This window comes from Neolamprologus brichardi, chromosome 18 (genome assembly GCF_056152115.1).
Source record: "Neolamprologus brichardi isolate AB-2024 chromosome 18, ASM5615211v1, whole genome shotgun sequence".
In the NCBI taxonomy this organism is placed as follows: domain Eukaryota; kingdom Metazoa; phylum Chordata; class Actinopteri; order Cichliformes; family Cichlidae; genus Neolamprologus; species Neolamprologus brichardi.
The window spans coordinates 32,155,907-32,179,532 of NC_142121.1; the positions used below are offsets into that span (position 1 = coordinate 32,155,907).

At 40.0% G+C, this 23,626-nt stretch overlaps 2 protein-coding genes across 3 annotated transcripts; both read left to right on the plus strand.

Annotated features, from left to right (window-relative positions):
* Positions 1–584: 584 nt before the first annotated feature.
* Positions 585–5,056, plus strand: selenop2 (selenoprotein P2). 2 transcript variants are annotated; one of them, XM_087832663.1, is made up of 5 exons: positions 585–678; positions 1,294–1,548; positions 2,247–2,459; positions 2,780–2,888; positions 4,055–5,056. In XM_087832663.1, exons 2-5 carry the CDS (start codon positions 1,322–1,324, stop codon positions 4,322–4,324), a joined length of 819 nt encoding a protein of 272 aa, XP_087688789.1. In that variant the 5' UTR covers positions 585–678; positions 1,294–1,321; the 3' UTR covers positions 4,325–5,056. The 2 variants fall into 2 exon arrangements, with proteins under 2 accessions (XP_087688789.1, XP_087688788.1); XM_087832662.1 differs by having other exon boundaries at positions 591–678; positions 1,290–1,548.
* elovl8a (ELOVL fatty acid elongase 8a) lies at positions 4,708–11,501 on the plus strand. Its single transcript, XM_006802747.3, has 8 exons — positions 4,708–4,720; positions 7,282–7,338; positions 7,436–7,623; positions 8,399–8,479; positions 9,105–9,161; positions 9,251–9,365; positions 9,484–9,611; positions 11,334–11,501. The coding sequence occupies exons 1-8, from the start codon at positions 4,708–4,710 to the stop codon at positions 11,499–11,501; spliced, it is 807 nt and encodes a 268-aa protein (XP_006802810.2).
* The last annotated feature ends 12,125 nt before the right edge of the window (positions 11,502–23,626 follow it).

Sequence of the window (23,626 nt, forward strand, 5' to 3'; positions counted from 1 at the left end):
CTGTGTTCACCAGCTTTTTATAGTGGAATGTGGAGTTAACATCTGATATTTAACACCACACACAAAGTACAACAGAGGTGCTCAGTAAAAACCTTTGGATAATAGTCTTACATGCAGCACCAAGGGTAGATTTCATTCTCAAGGAAAGTCTGCACTAAATCTCCCTCATCGTAACTAAATCTAAATTATCCAAATATTATTTTGACATTTTTTCTCAAAACCACATGATCTTCACATAGTGCTACAGCATAGATGAGTCAGTGCTATAGCCTAGAAGTCGAATTACCAAAAATGTGCAGGGAATCAAGGAACCATGAATATCATGTTTCATATTGGTCCACTCAATAGTTATAACCACCTAATCAATAACTGCTTGTTCAGTCAACAAGGTAACCAGAATTTTGTGGTAGTACATTAAATTAATAAAGAGTGTGATTTTACTCAAATTTACTTGCATTCAAATAAAGTCCTTTGTTTAGTCTCTCTCACACACACACACACACACTCTCTCTCTCTCTCTCTCCCTCCCCCCCCCCCCCCCCCCCCCCCTCTCCTTCTGTCTCTGTCTCTGTCTCTCTGTTTGATTTGGGGGAAGTGCTTAGTCAACCTCAAAGGCTTTAAAAACAACAGGGGTTTACTGTCTGCATGTGTGGGTCGCAGAACAGAGAAAGAGAAACGGTAAGATCATCTTTTTGGGCTTAAAGTGTTTGTTTTTAAGGCTTTAAGTCTTTTGTTCTGAAGGTCAAACATATTAACTATTGTAGGGGGTGTATTTTGTGGAATTCCAACTATTGCAGTTTTACCACAGAGATCTGTTCCTGTCTTGTACACTTTAATTCTTGTTATGCATCTAAACATTTAAATTAGGAGAGGAAAAGAAATGGCGACCGAAAAAAGGCTTTAATTATCTAACAAAAGTGATCCAGATCACGTTGAAACAGAGAGACAGTACTCTGAGTCTGTCTCTGTCTTTGCTTTGATGCTTGCGTGCTCTCCATGTGACCCAAAATACCTCTGTGTGCCCGCTGTTTACCCCGGCTCTTTTTGCACATTATCTTCGCATGTAAAGACAGACACAATGATGTTTTGCTCTTTTAATTATTTTTGGATCAGACTGAGCGCTACTGATTGAACCCCAGACTGCCTAGTCTGCATGTGCTATCTCCTTTTCCCTGACTTTGTGCCACAAAGCCTTGGAAAAGATTTTTTTCTCTTCACCTCTTCACATTAGGTGCAAAACATTTGTTGTTTTTGTTTTTTCAATTATTGCACAATGTCTTTCTTGTCAGGTAGATACAGTCCAGGCTGCCAGGGAGAGACAATGGGCTCTCTCTTGACGCTGTGGCTGTTCGCAGCATTGCCAGGCCTGCTGTGGGCCTCACACAGCACTCTGATTGTGGAGGGGGACAATGATGCCTCCAGGATCTGCAAACCTGCCCCCCAGTGGGACATTAAGGGATATGCACCCATGCAAGACCTGTTGGGAAACGTGGCTGTAGTGGCGCTGCTGAAGGCTGCCTGACAGTTCTGCCTCAGGCAGGCATCCAAGTAAGAAAGTTGTAATAGTTGAAACTTCTATTTTTAAGTTTTATTTTGAAGAGTAAACCCATTAACTAGTTGTATGTATTTTTTATTGGCTTCTTAATAATACAATTTTCTCTATAGTCTTGTTATTTTCTGAAACACTATTTCCCGATAGTCCTCAAATTTGTATTTTAGTTTAAAAAAAGTCATTTTAAATAGACTACTAGATAGCATGTTGTTAAAGGAAAAACAGAAAATGAATCCACACCATCTTTATACAGACCTTAAATCTCTCATATGTTTACTGAAATTCCTGGGATACAACATTACAGTATACTAATATTAACAATATAAGAAGAATTATGTATTATTAGACCATATAATCCGAGCTGATTTTTTTGTCTTATTTTGAAGAGTAAAATTAAGAAAAATGTAAAACAAACATGATCTATGTACAAAAGGTGTTCTTGTGGAGAGACAGTTGCTCAGAATTCCTCTTATAAGCCTCTAAACATGATTCTGCTGCAATTAGAGTAGTAAAGTTTTATCATCCTTTTATTTTTTTTCTCTTAAAACTTGAAGACAGACAAGCCCTCCTTGTTCCTTGAGTCGAGGCTTTGACGTCCTGTGATTCTAGAAAAACCTTTTCCAACTGTCCAGATTAACAGCGATGTGAGATTATACCCAGCTCTCTATCTTCTCTTCCATCTGTTCATCCGTAGAATTGGAGGCCTGCGTGATAGGCTGAATCGCAGCAACATGACTGAGGTGTCTTTCATAATAGTAAATGAACGTGACGCTCATTCCAGAGCAATGTACTGGGAGCTGAAGAGAAATGCTCCCACCGGGGTCCCCGTGTTTCAGCAGCAACCTCTTCAAAATGACGTCTGGGAGGCTCTGGACGGAGACAAAGATGACTTCCTGGTTTATGACAGGTGAGATGAACCTGCCCTTCATGACATTTACCCCATATTTTTGATTTTATTTAGGGCAAAACACTTTAAATGTTTGAACTTTGCTTTAAATCATGCATGTGAACGGTTACATAGATAGCAGGATGTGACTTAAAACAGGGTAATGTAGATAATGGTATGATGTGTACATCAAGGAGTAGAGGAGAGAACATGTATAAAACTCCAGACGGAACAAGTTGTTCTTCCTTTAGTTCCACACACATGTCATATTTGTATGCATCATGTGGACATTATGAATTTGCGTTTCAATTCTCCCTGTCTTTCTGCTTCATTATCTCCAGGTGTGGTCTCCTCACCTTTCATATAGTGATGCCTTACAGTTTTCTGCATCACCCATTCGTAGAGGCTGCAATCAGAGCTACTTATCAGAAAAATATCTGTAACTGCACTGTGAGTGATCAGTGGCAAAATGTGTGCGAAATGAATGAAGTCCAATGTTATAGTTCACAGAACTAATCAACAGACCTGGGTGTACCCCGTCATTTATTCTATGACATCTGGGATGAATGGATGCATGGAAGGAAGGATGGATGAATGAATGGAAGGATGGATGGATGGAAAGATGGTTGGATGACTGGATGGATGAATGAATTCATGGAACGATAGATAGATGTATGAATGAAAGTATGGATGGATGGATAGATGGATGAATGCATGGATGGATGGATGGATGAACTGAAGGATGAATGGATGGATGGTTGGACGGATGGATGGATGGTTGGATGAATGGATGAATGAATGGAAGGATAGATAGATGGATGAATGGATGGATAGATGGATGGATGAATGCATGGATGGATGGATGGATGGATGGATGAATGGATGAGTGAATGGAAGGTTAGATGGGTGGATGACTAGATGGATGGATGAATGGATGGAAGGATGGATGAATGGATGGAAAGATGGATGAATGGATGGAAGGATGGATGAATGGATGGAAAGATGGATGAATGGATGGAAAGATGGGTGGATGGTTGGATGAATGGATGGAAGGATGGATGGATGACTAGTTTGGTGGATGAATGGATGCCTGAATGGTTGGATGAATGAATGGATGGATGGATGGATAAACTACTCAATATTTTTATGTTCTGTAATGTTTCCTTTTCATAGTGAGGGACTGACAAGGAATTGTTGGCCAGCTTCACATTAACTTGACTGGGATTTATTTGTACATTGTCTTGTAGTTAGTTGAGTTGTCTTGAGTTGGCCCTCAGTTTGGGTTCTCATCAGCCACAGGAATAAATGTTGGAAATAAAACTGGTTTGATTGAAAAAACCCCAGAAAAAAGTATTAATTGGGTTTTAAGAACAGCAGAGCATTTCACAGAAATGAGGCTGACTAAAAACAAGGTAGAGATTATTAATCAGAAACATTAGCTAATGTTAATGATAACTAATAGCAAGTTGATAACATTTTACTACTCAGTGTTGTGCCATTACTTCAATGTGCTGCCCCCAAGTGGCCGAAATAAATGTGACAATTGTGAGTGTGATGCAGCTTTAACTCAAGAATAATGAATATGGTGTGTCTGACTGTGTATTCCTCTTTTCCAGCATAATTCTACTTCATCTGTCGGTGGTAACAACATCAGACAGAATGGCACAGCTCAGCTTGTTGACGAAGGTTCAGAAGTGGCAGACACAGCTTCTGGAGGGACTCACCACCACCACGACCATCATCATGATGACCCCCCCTCTCATCAACACCACCACGATCAACATTCCAGTCACCAGAATCAGTCGCTACATCAGCAGGATCAGGGTGATTCTACTTCTCATCACCACCACCATTCCCCCCATCAGCAGCACCAACATGATCATTAATCTGGCAGCAGCACTGATAACTAACATTTGTAATTTGCTTTAGTGTAGTTTGATTAGAATCAGAATGTTTTTTGTGCATTTTTATTTTATTGTATTGTCTAATTATAAGGAGTGATTATACTGTGGTTTGTCTCCTGGCATTTCCACACTCCACATCTCTGTGTGGATAAAGTAACCATTCTCCACCATCTCCTCACATTAATGAAGTCCGCAGTGTAAAAGCTGCTTGCAGGAAACTGTGGATGGATGTGTGTGGTGAGATGGGATGGATCAAGAGTTACTGTCACCCACACAGAGCCAGGGGAGGGTGTGCAATGCTGCTGAGCAAACCTCTGTCAGATCACTGTTTAAAGGGGATATGACTACCATTAATAGCATGTTTCATGATGAATATTTGTAGTGATTTGTGTGTGCCAATTGTTCTTTGCTGCAACTTTTCATTTAAGGAATACAGGAGGTTATTTAAAACTGAGTATACTAATCATATGTAATCATTAGACACTGTGTTGCATGTAGAAGACATTCAGAGTATTCGCTTCTGTTTGACCCACCTTATCCACTACAGGCTTAGCCCACACTGTTATTCACTGCATGTTTGCTGTGTGACTCACGTTTCTTCTTATGAATTCAGAGTGTGGAAAGAAACTATAAATTGTTTTGTTTAAATAAGCAGATATAGAGACCAAGTGATTTTTATTAAAAATTAACATTAAAATTGACTCTTCTGTCTTACGTCTATGGTATGTGTCCTTTTTAACTTTAGTAATAACAAAGTAGCAAGGCAGTGTTAAATGGATTCAATTTAATTAATTAATTAATTAAATTAATTTAGTTTAACTTCTTCTTTTCCCTTAAACCAATGGTTTGTTGCTAGTTATGTAGACACCGAGTGATTTATTATTTTATCTATTAAGTGAAAATTCAAGCTGTATATTGAATTTATTCGACATTTTGTATCATATGATTTTGAATTTTCTTCAGTCACACTTGCAGTAGCATTTTCAGACAGGATTTAGCTGGCAGTTACACACCGTAGTACTGTATTTTAAACCGCACACACACACTGATTGACTCAGTCCTGCTTAGGACTTGACTGAGATGCCGCATGCTCTGACAGGACAGAGCTGAAGAGAGAAATCACAGCTATAGACCATCACAATGAAGGTAAAGTGAATGTTATTTTGAATGTGAATGTTATTTTCAGCTGTGTTTATTGTAGATTCTCCTCACATTGTTGGAGGCTGCCGTGGTTAAAAGCTGTTATCTTAATGATAACTGCTGCATAAATGAAGATGCATAGGCTCATGCTGTTATTTTGAAATACTGTATATTTCTGGTCTTGAAAGCATCTTCTTGTAACTTTCCCTTCAGTACTACTCTACACGTTAAACCTTAGCACATAGGAGTTCTGTTCAGCTCTGTTAGGGATTGTTTTCCGTAAATCCTTATGAGTACACAGGTAAGGCTTAACTGCTTAGCCTAGCTTTGGCCACACAGCCTGCTGCTTCTAAATAGTGCTTTAACTTACATTAAGTAGCAGAGTGCATTTAATATTAACAGACTGTTAAAGAACAAATTTATTTCCTCACTGCTGCATATTATTGGTTATTGATGAATAGACTGTACATAAAAGATGGAATTGGCCACTGATTTCAGGGTTCTGCTTTTGGAAGACCTTACCGTTTTATCCTGGGCCCCATTGCATTTTTTGAAACCAGGTGTTGGACATGAGAGTGCCATGCTAAAGTCATCTGCTAAGGTTAGCAAGCTTGGCTAACAAGCTGCATCCATCAGCAGTATAGGTGCAACACAAAGACATCAAAACTGGAGCACCAACTTGCTGTAGCCACATTATTTAGCTTAGAATTTCAGTAAAAATACTATTAAAGGCACCAACACCACATACATGCACAAATTCAATACCAGTATAGTTGCCAGGCTGGATACCTGTTATTTTAATGAGTGACATTTTAACATGGCAGTCTACTGGGACTGATACTCTTTGGAAGCCATTAGAAGAACTGCACTTTCGGACTCTTCGACATTGGCTTCATTGATGGTGGATGAAGCATGTGTTAGCCTGGAAAAAGTAGGGTTGTTAATTTATTTCCATTCTTTGATCCCATGGCAAAGTCCAGTAGGAGGTTTATACAGAGGTTTATATATACAGATTCTCCCCTTCTTGTATTTTTTTTCTTTTTTATATATATAATAGTGCAACTAATGAATCAACTCTTCTGAGACATAGCAGTTCAGAGCAGTAGTTATCCAGTTTATCTGTAAAAACACTAAGTTCTACTTGTTCTAAGTTCTACCCAAGCCTGAGGCAAACATGGGGCAACACCACAAGATGAGTCTGATGGTGAAGTAAAGAGAAACACACCTGCTGTGCACACAACTTTTATCTTCAGACACTAGATGGCAGCATTGTAATACTTTAATCACACCAGGACACGCGTCACCCTGTCGTCCACATCAGTCAGCCACTCATCAAGAGGATTATTAGTTATCATCCATTATCAAAAGAGATACGTTTGGATTAGTGCACATAATCCTTAAATTGTAATCCAGATTATCTCCTGGTAGTTTAATCAATTTTGCAGCGAGGTGTTGTTTGTTGCAAAGTACTTTTTGAGAAGAGTACTATTTATGAGCGTGCAAAGTCCTGGGAACAGTTAGTTGTACTGATATAAAAAAACGTTTATATGAGTACATTTTATGGTTTGTACCATAAAATGGCCTTGCCTTTGCAGAATGAACACAATATTAGAAAAATCAATAATGTAGAACAGCATAAATGCCATATAAGCAAGTGTGATCATTATACCAAAAAAGGTATTTGATGTTTTCCGTTTTTTTGTGAGAGACTTATATTATTTCATTTTAAAACATTTGTGTTTGCTTCAGCTTTGCAGATCAAAGTTTCTCTTGTTTTTTTCTGTTTCAGGATTTTCAAGCGCTCACTGTGTGGCAGAAAGTCCAGTTATTTTACAATGGGATTTTGGAAAAAGGAGGCATGTAAATTAATTTACCCCTTTTTTTTCTCAGAGATTAGCAGTTTATTTTTTTCTAAAGGTCTTTCTGCTTTTCTCTCACCTTCTTGTCATTTAGACAAAAGGACAGACAACTGGCTTCTGGTCTATTCTCCTGTGCCAATTAGCTGTGTCTTCCTGTGTTACTTGATCATTATATGGGTGGGGCCAAAGCTAATGGCAAGGAGGCAGCCAGTCAACCTCAGACCTGTCTTGATAGTTTACAACTTTGCCATGGTCTGCCTGTCTGCCTACATGTTCTATGAGGTAAATACCATACTGCTTGGAGGAACTATCGGAAAAGACAACGGGTAGCTGGAATTCAGAGCAGCTAAAAGGAAGTCAGTATAGGATAATACAACAACTTCCAATGACACTAAAACCACCTGCTTAATGTTGTGTAGATGTTAGTCATGGAACCAAAAGAGCTCTGATGTTTTGGGGGATGGACACAGAACCACTGGGGGTGTCCTTCAATCCCTGCTGTATCTCTCTTCTGGGTCCAGTTATACATAAATGCCAACAGAAGCTTCTACTCTTCTGAGATAATCACTGTAACTCTCTTCACTTCCCAGTGGTTTCAGTTTGTAGCAGTTTGTAGCTGGTGGATTCTGGTACTTGCATGTCCACTCTCTTAAAACAGTTATTGGCATATAAAACACACAGAGCAAATAGATCATAAAAAAAAATAAACCATCCAAATGGCTGTCAAAGTTTGTGAATCTGTAAAATCCTAATGTGAGCTATAAAATAGTTTAATATAGGTAATTTTGGACAGAAACACCGCCTAAAGCAATCCACATCTGTCGGAGTGTAAACAGACATTTTACCATCGGCTCTGTTTGGGAGTCTGTGCTGCGCATCAGTGGCTACATTTTCACCGTGTACAGTATGATTTAAAGATCAAATGGTCCCGCATGGTTCATGTGTCCTATTCCTCCACGGAATATTTGATAAAGGATTTTTAACTATTTAATGAAACGTCATTTTGCTAAATGAAAGAAAAAACAAGCAGAGATATGAGCATCTTTTCTCTTTACAGTTTACAGCCTCTTCCTGGTTGGCAGGATACAGTCTGCTGTGCCAGCCAGTGGACTACAGTGACAGCCCATTGGCCATGAGGGTAAATGTTTTTCACTAAATTAATTTTGACATGTACACTACTGTGAAAAAACTGTCGAGCCATTTCTTTGGATTTTGTTTCTGAGCAGCCAGACTGTTTTGCAGAGCAATAGCTCTCCAGGCTTTCTAAAGTTTATCTTTGGACATTGGCTGCTTTTTCACTTATTTTCAGTCCAGTCCTTGTACCTGACCATTTTCAAAAGAAAGTTTTTTTGTTTTTTTAACCCACTTAACGCCAACTGATGAGACAATGTTTTGTCTACACATAATAGACAATTTAGCAAAGAGCCAATTTTAAATTGGATCCTTTGTTACTGACATCATGTCATAATAGAAGAGGTGGCAGGCCTAAAAAGCTGTCTACATCAGATAAACAGTATTTGACAGTTCCTGTCTTTGAGAAATAGGAAACATTATAAGAAAGTATCCTAAGAGAGTTGAATTGTTTCCATTTATGTTTGCATATTTCAGTAAATCTCTGCAATTCCAATTTTCACAGAAAACTGTAAAGAATGCTCATGGCTCAATATTTTTTACAGAACTGTGTATATATATATATATATATTTTAATTGTTTGAACTGCAGTGCACGAAGGTTAATAATGTGCTTTTTATAATTTTGGACAGATGGCCAGAGTGTGCTGGTGGTTCTACTTCTCCAAAGTTATAGAGCTCTGTGACACTGTGAGTTTCAAGCAAGCTTACACGAGCATGTGTTTTCATGGCTGCAAGACGCTTCTGCCTAACTGTCTTTGTGTGATTCTGTGATTCAGATATTTTTTATCCTAAGGAAGAAGAACAGTCAACTGACCTTCCTCCATGTCTACCATCACGCCACAATGATCTTCAACTGGTGGGCTGGGGTTAAATATGTGGCTGGTGGACAGTGTGAGTACAACCCACTAGTCCAGTTTTACAAAATATTGTGATTAAAGAGTCTTTGAGCAGCAAACAGAAATATTCAAGAAGATAATATATGGTTCTCATTCAGAGTGTCTGTCTACAGCTTTCCTGATAGGTCTGATTAACTCCCTCGTCCATATAGTAATGTACATGTATTACGGCCTGGCAGCTGTGGGACCAAGCATGACCAAATACTTGTGGTGGAAACGTTACCTCACCACCCTACAGCTGGTCAGTATGCATCTCATTCACATTCATTTTACAGTGATCATCCTCTAACTTAAAAACGATCTCCTCTTAATTTTTAGCTCCCTTTTATGTTTTTGCATAGTTCATTATGGTTCATTAAGCCGTCAGTCTGTATTTCTATCTGTAACATAAAGGCAGTCACCTTCCTGATTCTGCTATGTGTACTTTAGGAGCTTGTACAATAACAACAACTACTAAGCCATCAAAGGTGATAATCCTGAAAAAGCCAGAACTGGCTTTTTGGGGGAAAAGTATAAAAAGTGGTGGATGTGTGTCAGTTAGAAATATTTTTCTTTGTTCTCTCACACTTAAATAAGACCAAAAAGTCCTTATTCTGATAGGCTTAGTCATCACCAACGACGACTTAGATCTCAGAGGCTTAATAATTTGGTTTTGATGAGCTTAACGTGTAGGCTTCCTGATTGGTTTGTCATTGTTCTGACTGACTGCTGGCAAACCGAGACAGATTAGCAGCACTGATGCTCCTCAGCTAACTACTGGACCATCTGTTTTCTACTTATAGTCTAATGAAAAGACAATGCATCCTGTATTTTTTTCTTTCCCTTATGGCTTCAGCTTATATAGGTCAGTATGGTGCCTGATTGCCATTCTGTGACAATAATTGCACTGACCTTCAAAACGACCCCCAAGCCATCATTAACACTTGTCTTTACAATTTAGTTAACTGAAGCTGAGGTAGTTCACTCGTGACTAGCTTTATGAATCCAATGGACACCTTCACATGGTGACTTATTTTCTTTTTTTAATGAGCACTTTTGCCCGTGTTACTCTCTGCTGACAACCCTACTCTGTTTTTATAAAAGAAAAAGAAAAAACAGTCATATTGCATAGTATCAAAATGATATGTATATGGTTACACAAGAAACATCAACATATGTTACTGAGAAACGACCAAAAAATCACCACATACTGCAAGATAACTAATCTTTATTATTTTTGTTTCCATGTGAGCATCACTGGGTGTAAGATTACTAATGACATCATCAATATTACATATAATTTCATTCCTTTTTACGAGTAACTAAAGAATAACTTTGGAGTCATTTCCATAGACTGTATGTAAAAGATGGGCTTAAGTAAGCATTCTTTTTAATGGCCAGCAGAGGGCAAACTTCTCTGGTTTCTGTAAAGGTCAATGGGAAAATAACTCTTCTCTGGGACAGTTTATGGTCTTAACCACTGATTTCCAGTCACACTGAAGACAACTCAATTTTAACTCAGTTTTTTAAAATATAAAATATAATATTATATATAAAATTGTAACTTATGGTCCAGTGAGAGAGTAAGCTTGCCCGTGTGTCTGGCATGTCACTACCCTATAAGCATGTAGTGCCCCTCTGTTTCACTCCTTTCTTGTCGTTTGAAAACAGCCAGGTAAAAAAGCCCTTTCAAGACAACCATTCACTAATTCATTATTCATTATTCACTAATAACTTGGTAACATCAACATGGCTTTGTCCATTTTCTATATACAAGACTGTGGATGTTTCTCCAACCACTCTACACCCAATATACAGAGAACTTGCTGAAAGTGTTCAAGCCTTTATAGCTCATATAGCAAGTATGAAAATTGCCTAACTGTTATCCCCTACTGCTTTCATCTCTTACGTGACCATCCTCTTGTAATTTTCTTGTACTCAGTGCCCTGAAAGTCTACCATCATGCTATTGTTTCTCTTTACAGCTCCAGTTTTTCATAGTGACAATCCATACCAGCTACAATCTGTTTGCTGACTGTGACTTCCCTGACTCTATGAACATCACTGTTGTGGCATATTCTCTCAGCCTCATCATTCTCTTCAGTAACTTCTACTACAGAAGCTACCTCGTCGAAAAGAACAAGAAAACTTAACTCAAACTCAAAACTGTTATGAGAGAGGAAAAAAAGGAAATAAAAAGAAACAAAAATCCATCTCTGTTTGTTTGCTATCCTGATCATTTAATTTTAGCGACTGTTTGGATGGTAATTCTTATTATGTATGAAAAACGGGATATAAACTTACAATATAATGTAACACCAGACAGGTGAAGCATATTTACCCCCATAAAGAGATGTTTGCTTCACAACAGTGCTGGTTACATTCATGTGCAGTGAATAGTCCTATTTTTTCATCTAGCAAGATCCCAAACACACTCAATACATGATAACTGTGTTTCCTCCCCCAGCTGCTATTAGAAAAATACTTTTAATCTCCATTGGAGGTTTTACACCCACTGGATGGCAGTCAGATGTAGGTTGATGTTGGCCATACAGAATGGCACTTCATGCTCTCTATATATTTATTCTACTTGTGTTTGCCTCCAAAGTTCCCAGCACATAATCCCCTCTTACCGATGGGGAGACACCACACCCACCACCTACTTATCCACCCCATCTGTCATGATGTAAAAATATAACTGGGCAGACAAGTGAGACAGTTCCATTCTCCAACCTTTGCAGACAGTAATGAAAGGACCATTAAAGGAAGAAATAGATTAGCCAAATATGCAATACCATATAATAAATTCTCAGACTACCATATCAGTTTTGACTCTCCTATGTTTAAACTCAATAAGAGATGACAATGAACATGAAAAAGTTGCTAAATCAACATTACAAAGGCAACATCTTAGCCTGTTATTAGTGATATAGAATCTCACATTTTTATGTGTTTTTCAAAGGAATATAACAGAAAGGAAGCAGAAGGGAAACAATTGCTTGCTACAAAGGAGAGTTTTAAAATGCAAAGCTGATCCCCGATCGATATTAAAAATTAGAAATTATTATAGCCACAAAATTGCATTAGGCAGCAATTGATCACAGGCTTTTTAAAAATGATCTAGCCGCAGCTCGAAACACTTTAATGAAAGAACAAATTATGGTTTTAGTTGCACCATCCTTTCTCCACAGGCCTCTGTTATCAGCTTTACATTTTCACATTTTCACAATTAAATGCCTATTTATGTCCAAGTATGGTGCAGTTTTAGTACATATATTACCATCTGATGATGGTATCATTCCTACAAAAACTACCAAAAACTAAGGTGGTGATGCAGACTGTTGATCATAGACTCTTAACTGTACACCAGCAGCATGAATTCAAACTTTTCACTTGGCCCACTGAAACGTTGCTGCAGCATTATGGTAAGTGCTGCAGATAACCCCTTGATCCTTCAAAGAACAACAGGCTTTTCCATCTGATTAAACATGCACACACACATTTCTAGAAGGATGGGGAGAGGCGGCTCCTTGGCGAGGTCCTGCACCTGTTACATTAATTGTGACTGCATGATTAGATTGCCAAAAGTATTAGTGTAAAGTGCATTAATGTGGAGCATTTTGCTGAACTACTTATGGTGTATTTCTACGGTTCCTCTGAGAGGCCAAACGGACTGCAACTTAAGAAAACACCAGCAATAAGAAAAACTCTGCCAAAGCACACAAAACACAACGGAAATAGGAAAAAAATGATTCCTAAGAGCACAAGGGAAGTGTTTCTGGGGAGACAATAACCCAACGGACCAGTTGCAGGAACCAAAATATGCTAAGAATTGCACTGGGAGACACTTAAAAGAAGTGGAGGATCTATCAGTTTTGTGAGGAAAGAAAAGATGAGAGGTAAGTGTGTTAGCCTAACTATTAGCCTAAAAATCCATCATCAGTATTATATGAATCATGATAAAACACACCTAGGTCGTGTCCAAATTCATGGGCTGCATCCTCCTGAGGACCTGGCCTTCGCGGTCTACGTGGGGTCCTCAGAAGGTCGGGTAGGCCGGAAGTAAACGGCTGTGAAATTGGACAGTCTAGCCTTCAGATTTGCGTCACCGCTGTCTCGGTGGGGTTCCTATTTAATCTAATAATCTAATAACTTTAATCTCAGCCAAACAGATTTACTCACGAACAAATAAAACACTGAAAAAAGCCAAACAATAACATTTTTAGGTTATCTAAGTGACTTATATATTACGTTTAACCTGAGTAGCGAAAGACCGCGGTGATCTGAAAATGATGTGCCGGGAGTTGTGCCGTTCTCGGCGGCTCCAGTGACCCTTGAGCTCCTGGGTAGCTATCGAGCTGGTGGATTCCTATTTCCGTTGTTGTGTTGTGTTTAGTGTGCTTTTGCAGCATTTTGCTTATTGCTGGTGTTTTCTTAAGTTGCAGTCCATTTGGCCTCTCAGGGCCACTGTATATTTCACTGGAACTGTCAAAAACCTGTGCTTATGTTCAAAGCAGAGCCCAATAAGTAAAGTTCAAATGTCAATAAGTTTACATGAAACTAAAACACTACATAATCGTTTCAGAAATCCTAAATAATTACAGTGGCGATCATTGTGTGCTTCAAAGGTAGGAGCTTTTAAAATGCAGAAGTCCTATGGGGCATTGTTTGTGTGATTCATGTGCAATGCATTCGTTCCTACACTGATTGACCGAAGCTGAAAAGAAGACTACAGACAGAAAGCACACATTTAAATTGGGTGGTATTAAAGACACTGGAAAAACCAAAAACAAAACGTAATTCTCACAATGGCACCAGTACCACCAGTGGTGAAAGTAAGTATGCTGCAAAGGGTAAATAACATTACCGTCCATCCCTACAAGATGCTGGTAAGCAAACTGAAGCAGGTCGAGAGGATGTTTCACTTGTAAGCTAAGCCTGGCAAGAACCAGTCTCTCCAGCCCCTTCGTGACCTTTGACATCAAGGTAACTGGTGGGGTGGCTTTCTTTGGCATTAAACATGATGTCTTCCATAGCACCAGCACCTGTGCTGCCCAGCTGTCTGGCATCCTGCAGCATCTCTTCACCCTGAGTCTGCTGCAGGATGCCAGACAGCTGGGCAACTTCAGCACCCGGGGACTGATGTGACCAGGATCTCCAGACTTTGCCCTGATGTAGTTGCTGCATCTTCTTTGCTAGCTTAAGCGGTGACAAGACAAGTGGCGACTTCAATCACTCGTCTTGCAGTGGCATGCTTTTAATTTAGCCAAGAACATGAAAGTTAAAATAAGTCAGTGGAAAGTTTAGAACTAAGAGCTAATGACAAATGGCTGTTAATAAATCACCTGCATTTAAACAATAAATTATGGAAAATTGGTTTTGCTACTGTTTGATCAGGAAGAAAATATGTTTTAAGACATCTGAAGATATAACAGACTAACCTAACCTACTTAAGAGTGTATCACCAAAACTATTCTAATGACAAATGTTTTAAGTTTGTATAACCTTTCAACAGTTGTATGATTTCTAATATCTGACAAGCACAGTACTGAACTGAGTGTGGTTCTCCATTGGCAGTTGGCAGACTATAGTGGACTGCAGAGAGCATCTGTTGCCAGATAGAAACAGCGTCCAAAGTATATGGTACAACCGTTCTGTGGGCTACATTTGCTTGTGTTGTCACTGGTCCTTCAGACAACCACAGAAAGAACACACAAAGAACTGAAGTGAAGCCAAGTGTGAAAAACAATGAAAAGTAACCATTGCAGCAACAGTCTGTGCTTTTCATGCTCTTCTGCTGTCACTGCCTTTCTGTTCCGGCCCACTTGTCAAGCAATCAGCATTCAGCCAATGCACAGGGTCATCCACGTTGAGCTACATGCTGATGTATTTATTGGACGACTGCATAGAAGCACATTTGTGTAGGCTGAAAACCCCTCTCTGTAGGCCCTCTGAAGGCAAATACCTATGTAAAGTGACACAACCACGGTATCATAAAACACGCAGGGTTTGTTTTCTGAACAATCAAACCAATGCTTTAGAAAAACTAATGAATTACTGAAAATGAAGACCGTGAAACAGAAACTTGATGCTGGAGGTCTGCAATAAGGTTTCATGTGGAAAAAGGTCTCCACAGGAATTTAAAAAAAAACTGGAAAAGGATAGGCAAAAGCTGCAGTACCACTAATCAGAGTCCCAGCAGTTTTAAAATTACAACACTGGCAGTTCTCTACATGCACAATCTTGCAGATGGACGAGTGCTGCAGACTTGGCACAGGGGTTATCATTGGAAATCAGAGTTTGTCTGAGAGCTCAGATTGTCTGAAGGACATTGCAATATATCAATGATTTGGACAATGTCCAAGAAAAAAAAACCTGTGGTTGCTCCACAAAACCTGAAGGTTAAACTTTGCAAAATAACATGAAGAGAAGCCTGGTGAATATCAGGAGCACATTCTTGGGTCTTATGACCCAAATGAGAAATCAGGGAAAGAGAAATCCCCATTTCTTCCAGTGGTTAATGTTTTTGTTTCATATATGACTTATGTCTCATACAATCACTTACTCATGGAAGTGGGCCCAGCTCAGAGGGAGCTCAGCATGTTCAGCATGAACCTGACCATAGTGAAAGGGAATAGTCAAGAGCACAGTACCAATGAAAATGGGAAACGGGTGTGTAATGAGGCTTGAGAGCAGAAACTTCTGGGCAAATGACATTCATAACTGTTGCCTGTGGATATACCGAATACTGGGTGATGAGACGACTCCCAGTAGCAGATGCCTGGAAGAAGGGGAATAGTGAGACATTATAATGAGCCATAGCCAAAGCTACAGAAGAAAAAAGTGAAACTATGACCTGGCCAAGTATATCGCTGACTTCCCATACAACACCTTCAGTGTAATTTAAAGAGAGCAGATATAAAAGGTTTTGAAGAATTTGCAATTTCTCTTCCATTCTGACAAAGATCAATTCTATCATTAAATTTGCACATATTAAGTATTGGGAGAAAAAGCATATTTGGATCTCACTATGAATAGGCTGCTTTTGCTGCATTGAAATGTTACTGTGGAGCCTGTGTATTGTATTTGGCAGACTTTACTGTAGATTCTTTATTCTTATTTCAGACAGTAGCAAATGCTCTGTTCTGTGACTTAGAAAGGACGGAGTAGCCTGCGAGCTAGTTCAGGCAGACGATTTGAGATGCATTACATCATGCACACTAACATGTCTCACTCTCCCAATTTGGCATTTTCTTTAAGCTGCAAAATCTCTTCCTCTGACATCCCAGTACTTCTGCTACCCAGCATTGCTGTCTGCTATTCCAGCCCCTCCACCACCACAACGTCCACTAGCAGGGTCCAAAGGGACGTTTACTCGCCGTTCCTTAATTTTACACGCATCATATTTGCGGTATGAAGTTGCAGGCTGGAGATCAAACTCTGTTTGCACACAGGTATGCTAACTTCTTGGTGTTATATGTTTGATTTAATTTTCATTGCACATTTTGTCTACTACAGTGTGACAGACTATAAGCATGTTATTGATGTGCATATGCACATGAGTGTCAACAGCACTGTATGACCAGTACTAAAATAACAACACACTTGTGTAACATTATAAGCCATATTTTGCTGCTAGCAAGCACTTAATCTGCTCTCCATCTCACCATAAGGGTGTTACAAGCACACACACACACACACACACACACACACACTCAGCTGATTGCCAGCAGCCCATTTAAAGACTGATGTCCCCCAGCCTCGCTGCAGGCATAGCTCCAGGTTGATTACTGCTGAGTGCTGTACAGCTCAGGCATGACTGACTTTCTGGCATGCAGTCACTTTGATCAACTTGCAGTTTTGCGAGCAGATGATGGGTTTCATCTTGAGTGTTTCAGGAGTTATGGCACTTCTGAGATTATGCCAAACTAAAATAAGAGGTGTCAACTGGTCGTTAACACTTTTCACTTATATATGGCCTGATTGCATAACTTTTGATCGGCATGGCTCTTAATTAAAATACTTTAACCACCACCGTTCAGAAAGACGCAAATAGACAGGAGGACTGTGAAACCGCATTGCCGTGAATGCACTCAAATGTGTTTTTGCTGAATCTTGTTTGTGAATGACTTTGTCTCCTTGGTAACTGTTCCAGACAGTGTTTGGGCCGCGGTCAGCTAGAGGCAGACTGTAATTAATAATCAGGTTACAGTGAGAGGATATTGAAGCGCTCTCAGAGTGGCTGCTGCTAACTTCCTAGCCAGTGAGAGGGACTAAGACACACACAGTCACAGACACACAAATACACTGTTGTGCACGCACACACATGCTGACATAATTGTTGGTAGCAAGAGTGGTTTGGGAAGAGGAGGCTGGTAAGTGTGCTTGAAGGTGGGCCACTAGGTAGTTTCATACAACGAGGGTTAACAAGAGGCTGTAGCAATCTCAGCTTGATGGGAACACACTCAGCTACAAGCAAGATAGCCTTAATCAGCCAACCAACCAGCTAATAGCCCTGTGTTAAGAGTGTGCATGTAATGAGCAACCGTGAAAATCTTAAAAAGTAGATTTTTGAGAAAAGAAACTGTTTTTCCTCCAAATTCTGAACCTCTAGAATAAACTCTGTCTTTTAAAGGGCACTGGATGGACAGCTTGTGTGTGTGTACACATCTTTTTTAACAACAAGAGAAACCCCACTTGTGGTTTTACGACTGCTGTCGTGTTTGTTTCATTATGTGTTTCCTGCCATGAAGACGTCTGTATTGTGGGGAGAAAGCATGCTAATTGCACTGTGCAGGTGGCCGCCTGGATGGAAAGACTACAGCGTACACATGACTGGCTCCAGCTCAAGGACTACAGCCTATATAAGGAGCCAAGATGGCTGCTACCTGCTGAGGATCATTTGCTTCCCTTTCAACCAACCAGCCACATAAGTGCTTGTATTAGCTGAATTTTGATCTGTATTTAGAATGATTAAGTAGAGATGAGTTGCCGCTTCCTTCTGTAACCACTTTCTCCTGTTTTTTTTTTATGTTTAGGGAGGTAAACTCTTGTGTTGTGTGTCCAGTGTCCAAAATGTATTCTGTAACGTATTCCGTTACATTACTCAATGAGAGTAACGTATTCTGAATACTTTGGATTACTTAATATATTATCATGCTGTTTACAACTACATGAATGTACTATTGCTGTGATTTATTACTGTTACTGAAGGTCCGCGGCTCCGAACCGTAGTAAAGGGACCTCTGGCTAATATGGTGGGTTCTGTGTCGGGCTCGTAGCCGAAAAATAACTTTACTTTGTTGTCTGGGTCAACTTTGCTAGCGAGAGACAGAGAGAGGTGTTGAAAGGCTGCTCCAACGGAACTTATTGTTTTTGGAGGAAAACACGAACACGGTGTACAGTCGAGTCTTAATAGCTTACTTACAACTGGGCTCGTCAGGCTCTCTTCTTGGCTGCAGTGGTTATTATTATATTTACATGCTTCCAGCTCCCATTTTTGCTTGATGACAGCTCGTACTTTTCCTTTTTCTCCCTCCCTCGCTCACAGACACATAATGGGTATGGCAGTCCATTCTCCCTGCAGCACGGACTACACTGCCCATGATGCTACATTCTTTGGGGCTATGCTTGTAGCATTCTGCCTATTAGCTTAGCACAACAACAACAAAAAGGCCTCTCTCACCCAGGAAACACGCAGAGAGAGAGCGCCACCCTGTAACCATGGCAACCGTAACGCTGCCACCTGGAACAACAGAACATAGCTGTCAAACAAAACCCAAACAGTCCTTGTCACTACCCGATCCGTACCGGAAACCCGATCGGTACCCCGCATGCGCGAAAGGTGTCTACTTCCGGTCGTTGCGTTTTACGATAGTTATGGGTCAGAGTATCTGTTAAGATGTTAAGAATAATAAGTATATCTTAAAATGTTTGCAATAATGAAGCATTTCAGTACAATGTAGACAAAAACAAAAAATAAAAAGATAGTTACGGATCGGGACTCCCCGATCCTTACTACGCATGTGCAAAGTCGGACCGTACAATTCGGGTCTACCCGATCCGTACTGCGCATGTGCAGATGTTTTCTTCTTCTTCTGTTCGTTTAATGGCAGTGTACTCCCCAGTGTACGAGGATACTGCCACCTGCTGACCGAGCGAATGAACCCCATTGTAAAATGAATTGGCGTCATTACAAACGTGTGTTAAATTTGATTTAGTGATAGTCGAATGTGTTTATGCTTGTCTGTGAGGAGAGGATTGACTGGAATAGTGATGATGATGTCCGCTATCGCTGTCAATTGTCAGTAAACACTTAATCTGGCTGATGAATCTTCACATGACACATTGCTAAATCAATATTATTAAGTCTGTAATTAGGCGCCATTCTTCTTATTTTACAGCGCTGTTGTTCAATCGGGGAACGCTCTCTGTTGAGGAGAAAAGCATGAATTTGTTTGTATACGGATTATCCATTGTTTAAATGTCCCGGGCAGTCGAAAAGGAGGCAGAGCTGTTGAGAAATGCTAGGAGCTAACTGGGCGCTAACCGTATCATTCAAATATATTGAATGTCGCAATGTTGGCAAAGAGAGGAAGTGACGTAAGATTTGCGCATGCGGGGTACCGATCGGGTTTCCGGTACGGATCGGGTAGTGACAGTCCTGACTCGCCACAATATGAAACAGGAAAGTACCGCCGTGTAATCCATTTATTTCAACAAAGTAACTGTATTCTAAATACCACCTTTTTAAGCGGTAACTATAACTGAATACAGTTACTCATATTTTGTATTTTAAATACGTAACAGCGGTACATGTATTCCGTTACTCCCCAACACTGTGTGTGTCCATTACTTTTGGGCAGGTTATATAAGCCTAACTGCCAAAAAGAACCCCCCTTTGTATACTGGGCCTTATTGAAACTGCTCATTTCATCCACAGTTGAACATGAGCTGCTTTAATGTCCATCCATATTTTTGTCTTTCACATTGGCTGCCCCTCAAAAACAAAAGATTTGAACAGCAAGTGGATGGGGCATCTTGACTTTTATATACATGTATTATAGTTCTGGTCTATAAAATCAATGCATATACAAGTCCTTTAACATTTAAGATGAGGCAATACACACACATATACACACAACTAGGCGGCTGGGTCAAAACATCTCCAAAATGCAGCTCTTGTGGGGTGTACCAGGTCTGCAGTGATCAGGATTTATCAAAAGCAGTGCAAGGAAGGAACAGTGGTGAACCAGAGACAAGGTCACGCATGGCCGAGGATCACTGATGCACATGGGGAGTGAAGACTGCTCTGAGTGGTCCGATCCAACAGATGAGATATTGAAGCTTAAGTTGTGGAATAAATGAATGCTGGTTCTGATAGAAAAGTCTCAAAACACACAGTGCATCGCACTGTATGGGGCTGAATAGCTGCAGACCAGCTAGGATGCCCATGCTGAACCTCTGTCCACTGCAGAAAGCGCCAACAATGGGCAAGTGAGCATCAGAACTAAACCACAGGGAAAAGGAAGATTGTGGCCTGGTTAGAATCATGTTTTCTTTTGGATTGCATGGATGACCAGGTGTGTGCATCCTGATGCACTTTAGGAAGAATGCAAACCGAATGCAAAACTTTGAGTCCTGCCATTCATGTGGATGTTGCATCGACATGTACCACCTACCAAAGCATTTCTGAGTATCATATACATCCTTTCATGGAAATGGTATTCCCTGTCTGTGGTCTCTTCCAGCCCTGCCACAAAGCAAAAATGTTTCAGGAAGGGTTTGAGGAGTGCAACAGTGAGTTAGAGGTGTTGACTTGGCCTCCAGATTCACACAAATCTCAGTTCAATCAAGCATTTGTGGGATTTCCAGACAAACAAGTCTGATTCATGGAGGCCCCGCCTATCAATTTACAGGATTTAAAGGATCTGTTGCTAACATCTTGGTGCAGATACACAGCACAGCTTCAGGAATCTAGTGGAGTCCATGCCTGGATGGGTCAGGGCTGTTATGGCAGCAAAAAGAGGACCAACACAATATTAGCTGGTGTTCATAATATTATGCCTGATCGGTGTGTGTGTGTGTGTCTCTACTCGTTACATGCTGTTTCCCATTTTTAAAACTGGAGAGAACAAACAGAAGGCATAATAATAATAATAATAATGGTGAAATGAATGACAGGTGATGTGAACTCACATTAATCATGGATAAGGGAAAGGTTGGATTCAGCTCTGCAGTTTGATTGCAAATTCAAACTGATTTGAGCACCTTCACTGTTTACTCTGTTTCATTCATAGTTGATAATTTTAAGATGGGCAACACAATAGCCAAGGTTAGGGTGTGTACCACCTTAATCACTAATTACATTTACATTTACGCCTGAGGTTTGATATTAGGTATTTGAAGCATTTCATATTTTATTTTTTTCTTTGTACTTTTTCAGTAAATGTTGGAGGTCAAACAAGTTGAATTTAGTACATATGACACTGAAAACTATGAAGTGCAAGACACTTTATAAGAAAGCCTTGAATCAATCACCAGTCCAATTACTCTTCCAAACTTGTGAATTGATTCTTTAATCACATCTATCCACATTCAAAAAAGGGGAGGTGTCACACACAGTTGCAACACACAAACCATATTTACTATAAAACAAACTGTGGTTTGTCACCAACCAAAGAAGAGTTCACATCTCTGAGGCCTCTCGCATTAAACTTGAGTTAGATGATTCATTAAGCCATAATTCATTAACTCTGCAAGACACAAAAGCCAATGAGCTACATCATTGCTGCATTTGTCACAGCAATAGTGTGTAAAGGGTTTCAGTAATTATGGCAATAACTGAATCAAACCGTTTAGGATGAAAATATTGTTTTCACTCAAAATTAGATTTTAAAATGAAATTTTTGGCTTGTACTGAAAAATGGCCTGCATGCAACCACACATCCGTTGTAAAACTAGCTTCTTGGATCCATATCAACCCTCATCACGTGATATTGTGTGAGATTTGCAAGAATCTAATTGGGAAATTTGAACATTTGAAAGGTATTTGCTGGATAAAACTATTATGAAGCAAATGAGGGGGGAGTTACTGTTGTAAACTTCCAAATTAATATTTTTAATGCTCATTTCTGTGCATGCTTGATATTGTATTTCAAAGGCATTCCTTCTACTATGGAGAAAAAATGTCATTTAGGCTCTTTGTCCATTGGCAAAGCCTAGCTTACTTCTTCACCTCTCTACATTATTTAAAGCACAAAGGTATTTCCCTTTCTTCTCCTCCCTTCTCCTCTTTCCCTTTACTTTTTCCTTCCTCTCCTGTACTTTCATCTATTCTCCTAATCCCTTATCTCCAGACTCTCCACCACTTTCATGTCTTCTTGCTCCTCTTCCTGCCTCATCTTTGTTGGCATCCAAACATCCTCTCTTCCCCGTCCCTTTGCTCATCTCACCTGGTCTCGCCTCATCTTTTCCCTCGGCTCTCCGCTTCTTGCCTGACTTGCCTCACTTCTTGTCCTCCTCCTTCTCCCTCATCTCCTCCTTTTCTCCTCCTCTTCCTCTCCTGCTCTCACCCCTCCTCCCTCCACGTCGGTTCGCCCTCTGATGATTGCCGAGCACATTTCATTTGACATAAAGACAAAGGGCTGAGTACACATGTGGTTTCTCTTGTGTAATATGAAATATTAATGCAGGCATAATTTGGCTCCCTGGGTGAGGGGTGGAGGTGGGGGTGGTGGGCTCTCCATAATCACCAGTGACTGCTGTTTCCTTCCCCAAAGGATGGTAAGGCTGTCAGGAAGGATTGAGAAACAGCAAAGATAACAACAACAGAATGCTAAGTGTTGGCGGCTACTGTGGCCTATTTCTGTCCTGGTGTTTAATGGTTATATTGGCTCATTGCCTGAGTTACTGAAGCAGCTCTCCCTCTCAGGCTTTTCAAAGTTAAAGGTGCCATGTGCAGCATTTTCAACCATCAGTGGTCATGCTCAAATTAGTGGTGATAGACTGGTATAATTACCATAAACAATTGGTAGTCTCTCTTGCGCACCAGTGATATTGCTAGTCCTGCTTCTCACAAACACGTTTGCTTCAGAGAAGCTGTTTCTGCTTGTTCCTCACTCCCTTCTGTTTGCTTCACTTGTTTTCCTGAGGATAAAAAAACTTTATTGACTTACTAAATCTACCCCGTGTCCTTGTGAGATGCTGTTCTGTTATATAAAGCAGTAGAAGGTGGAAAACATATAAGTATATTTAGTGCTACACTAGAATATAAAGT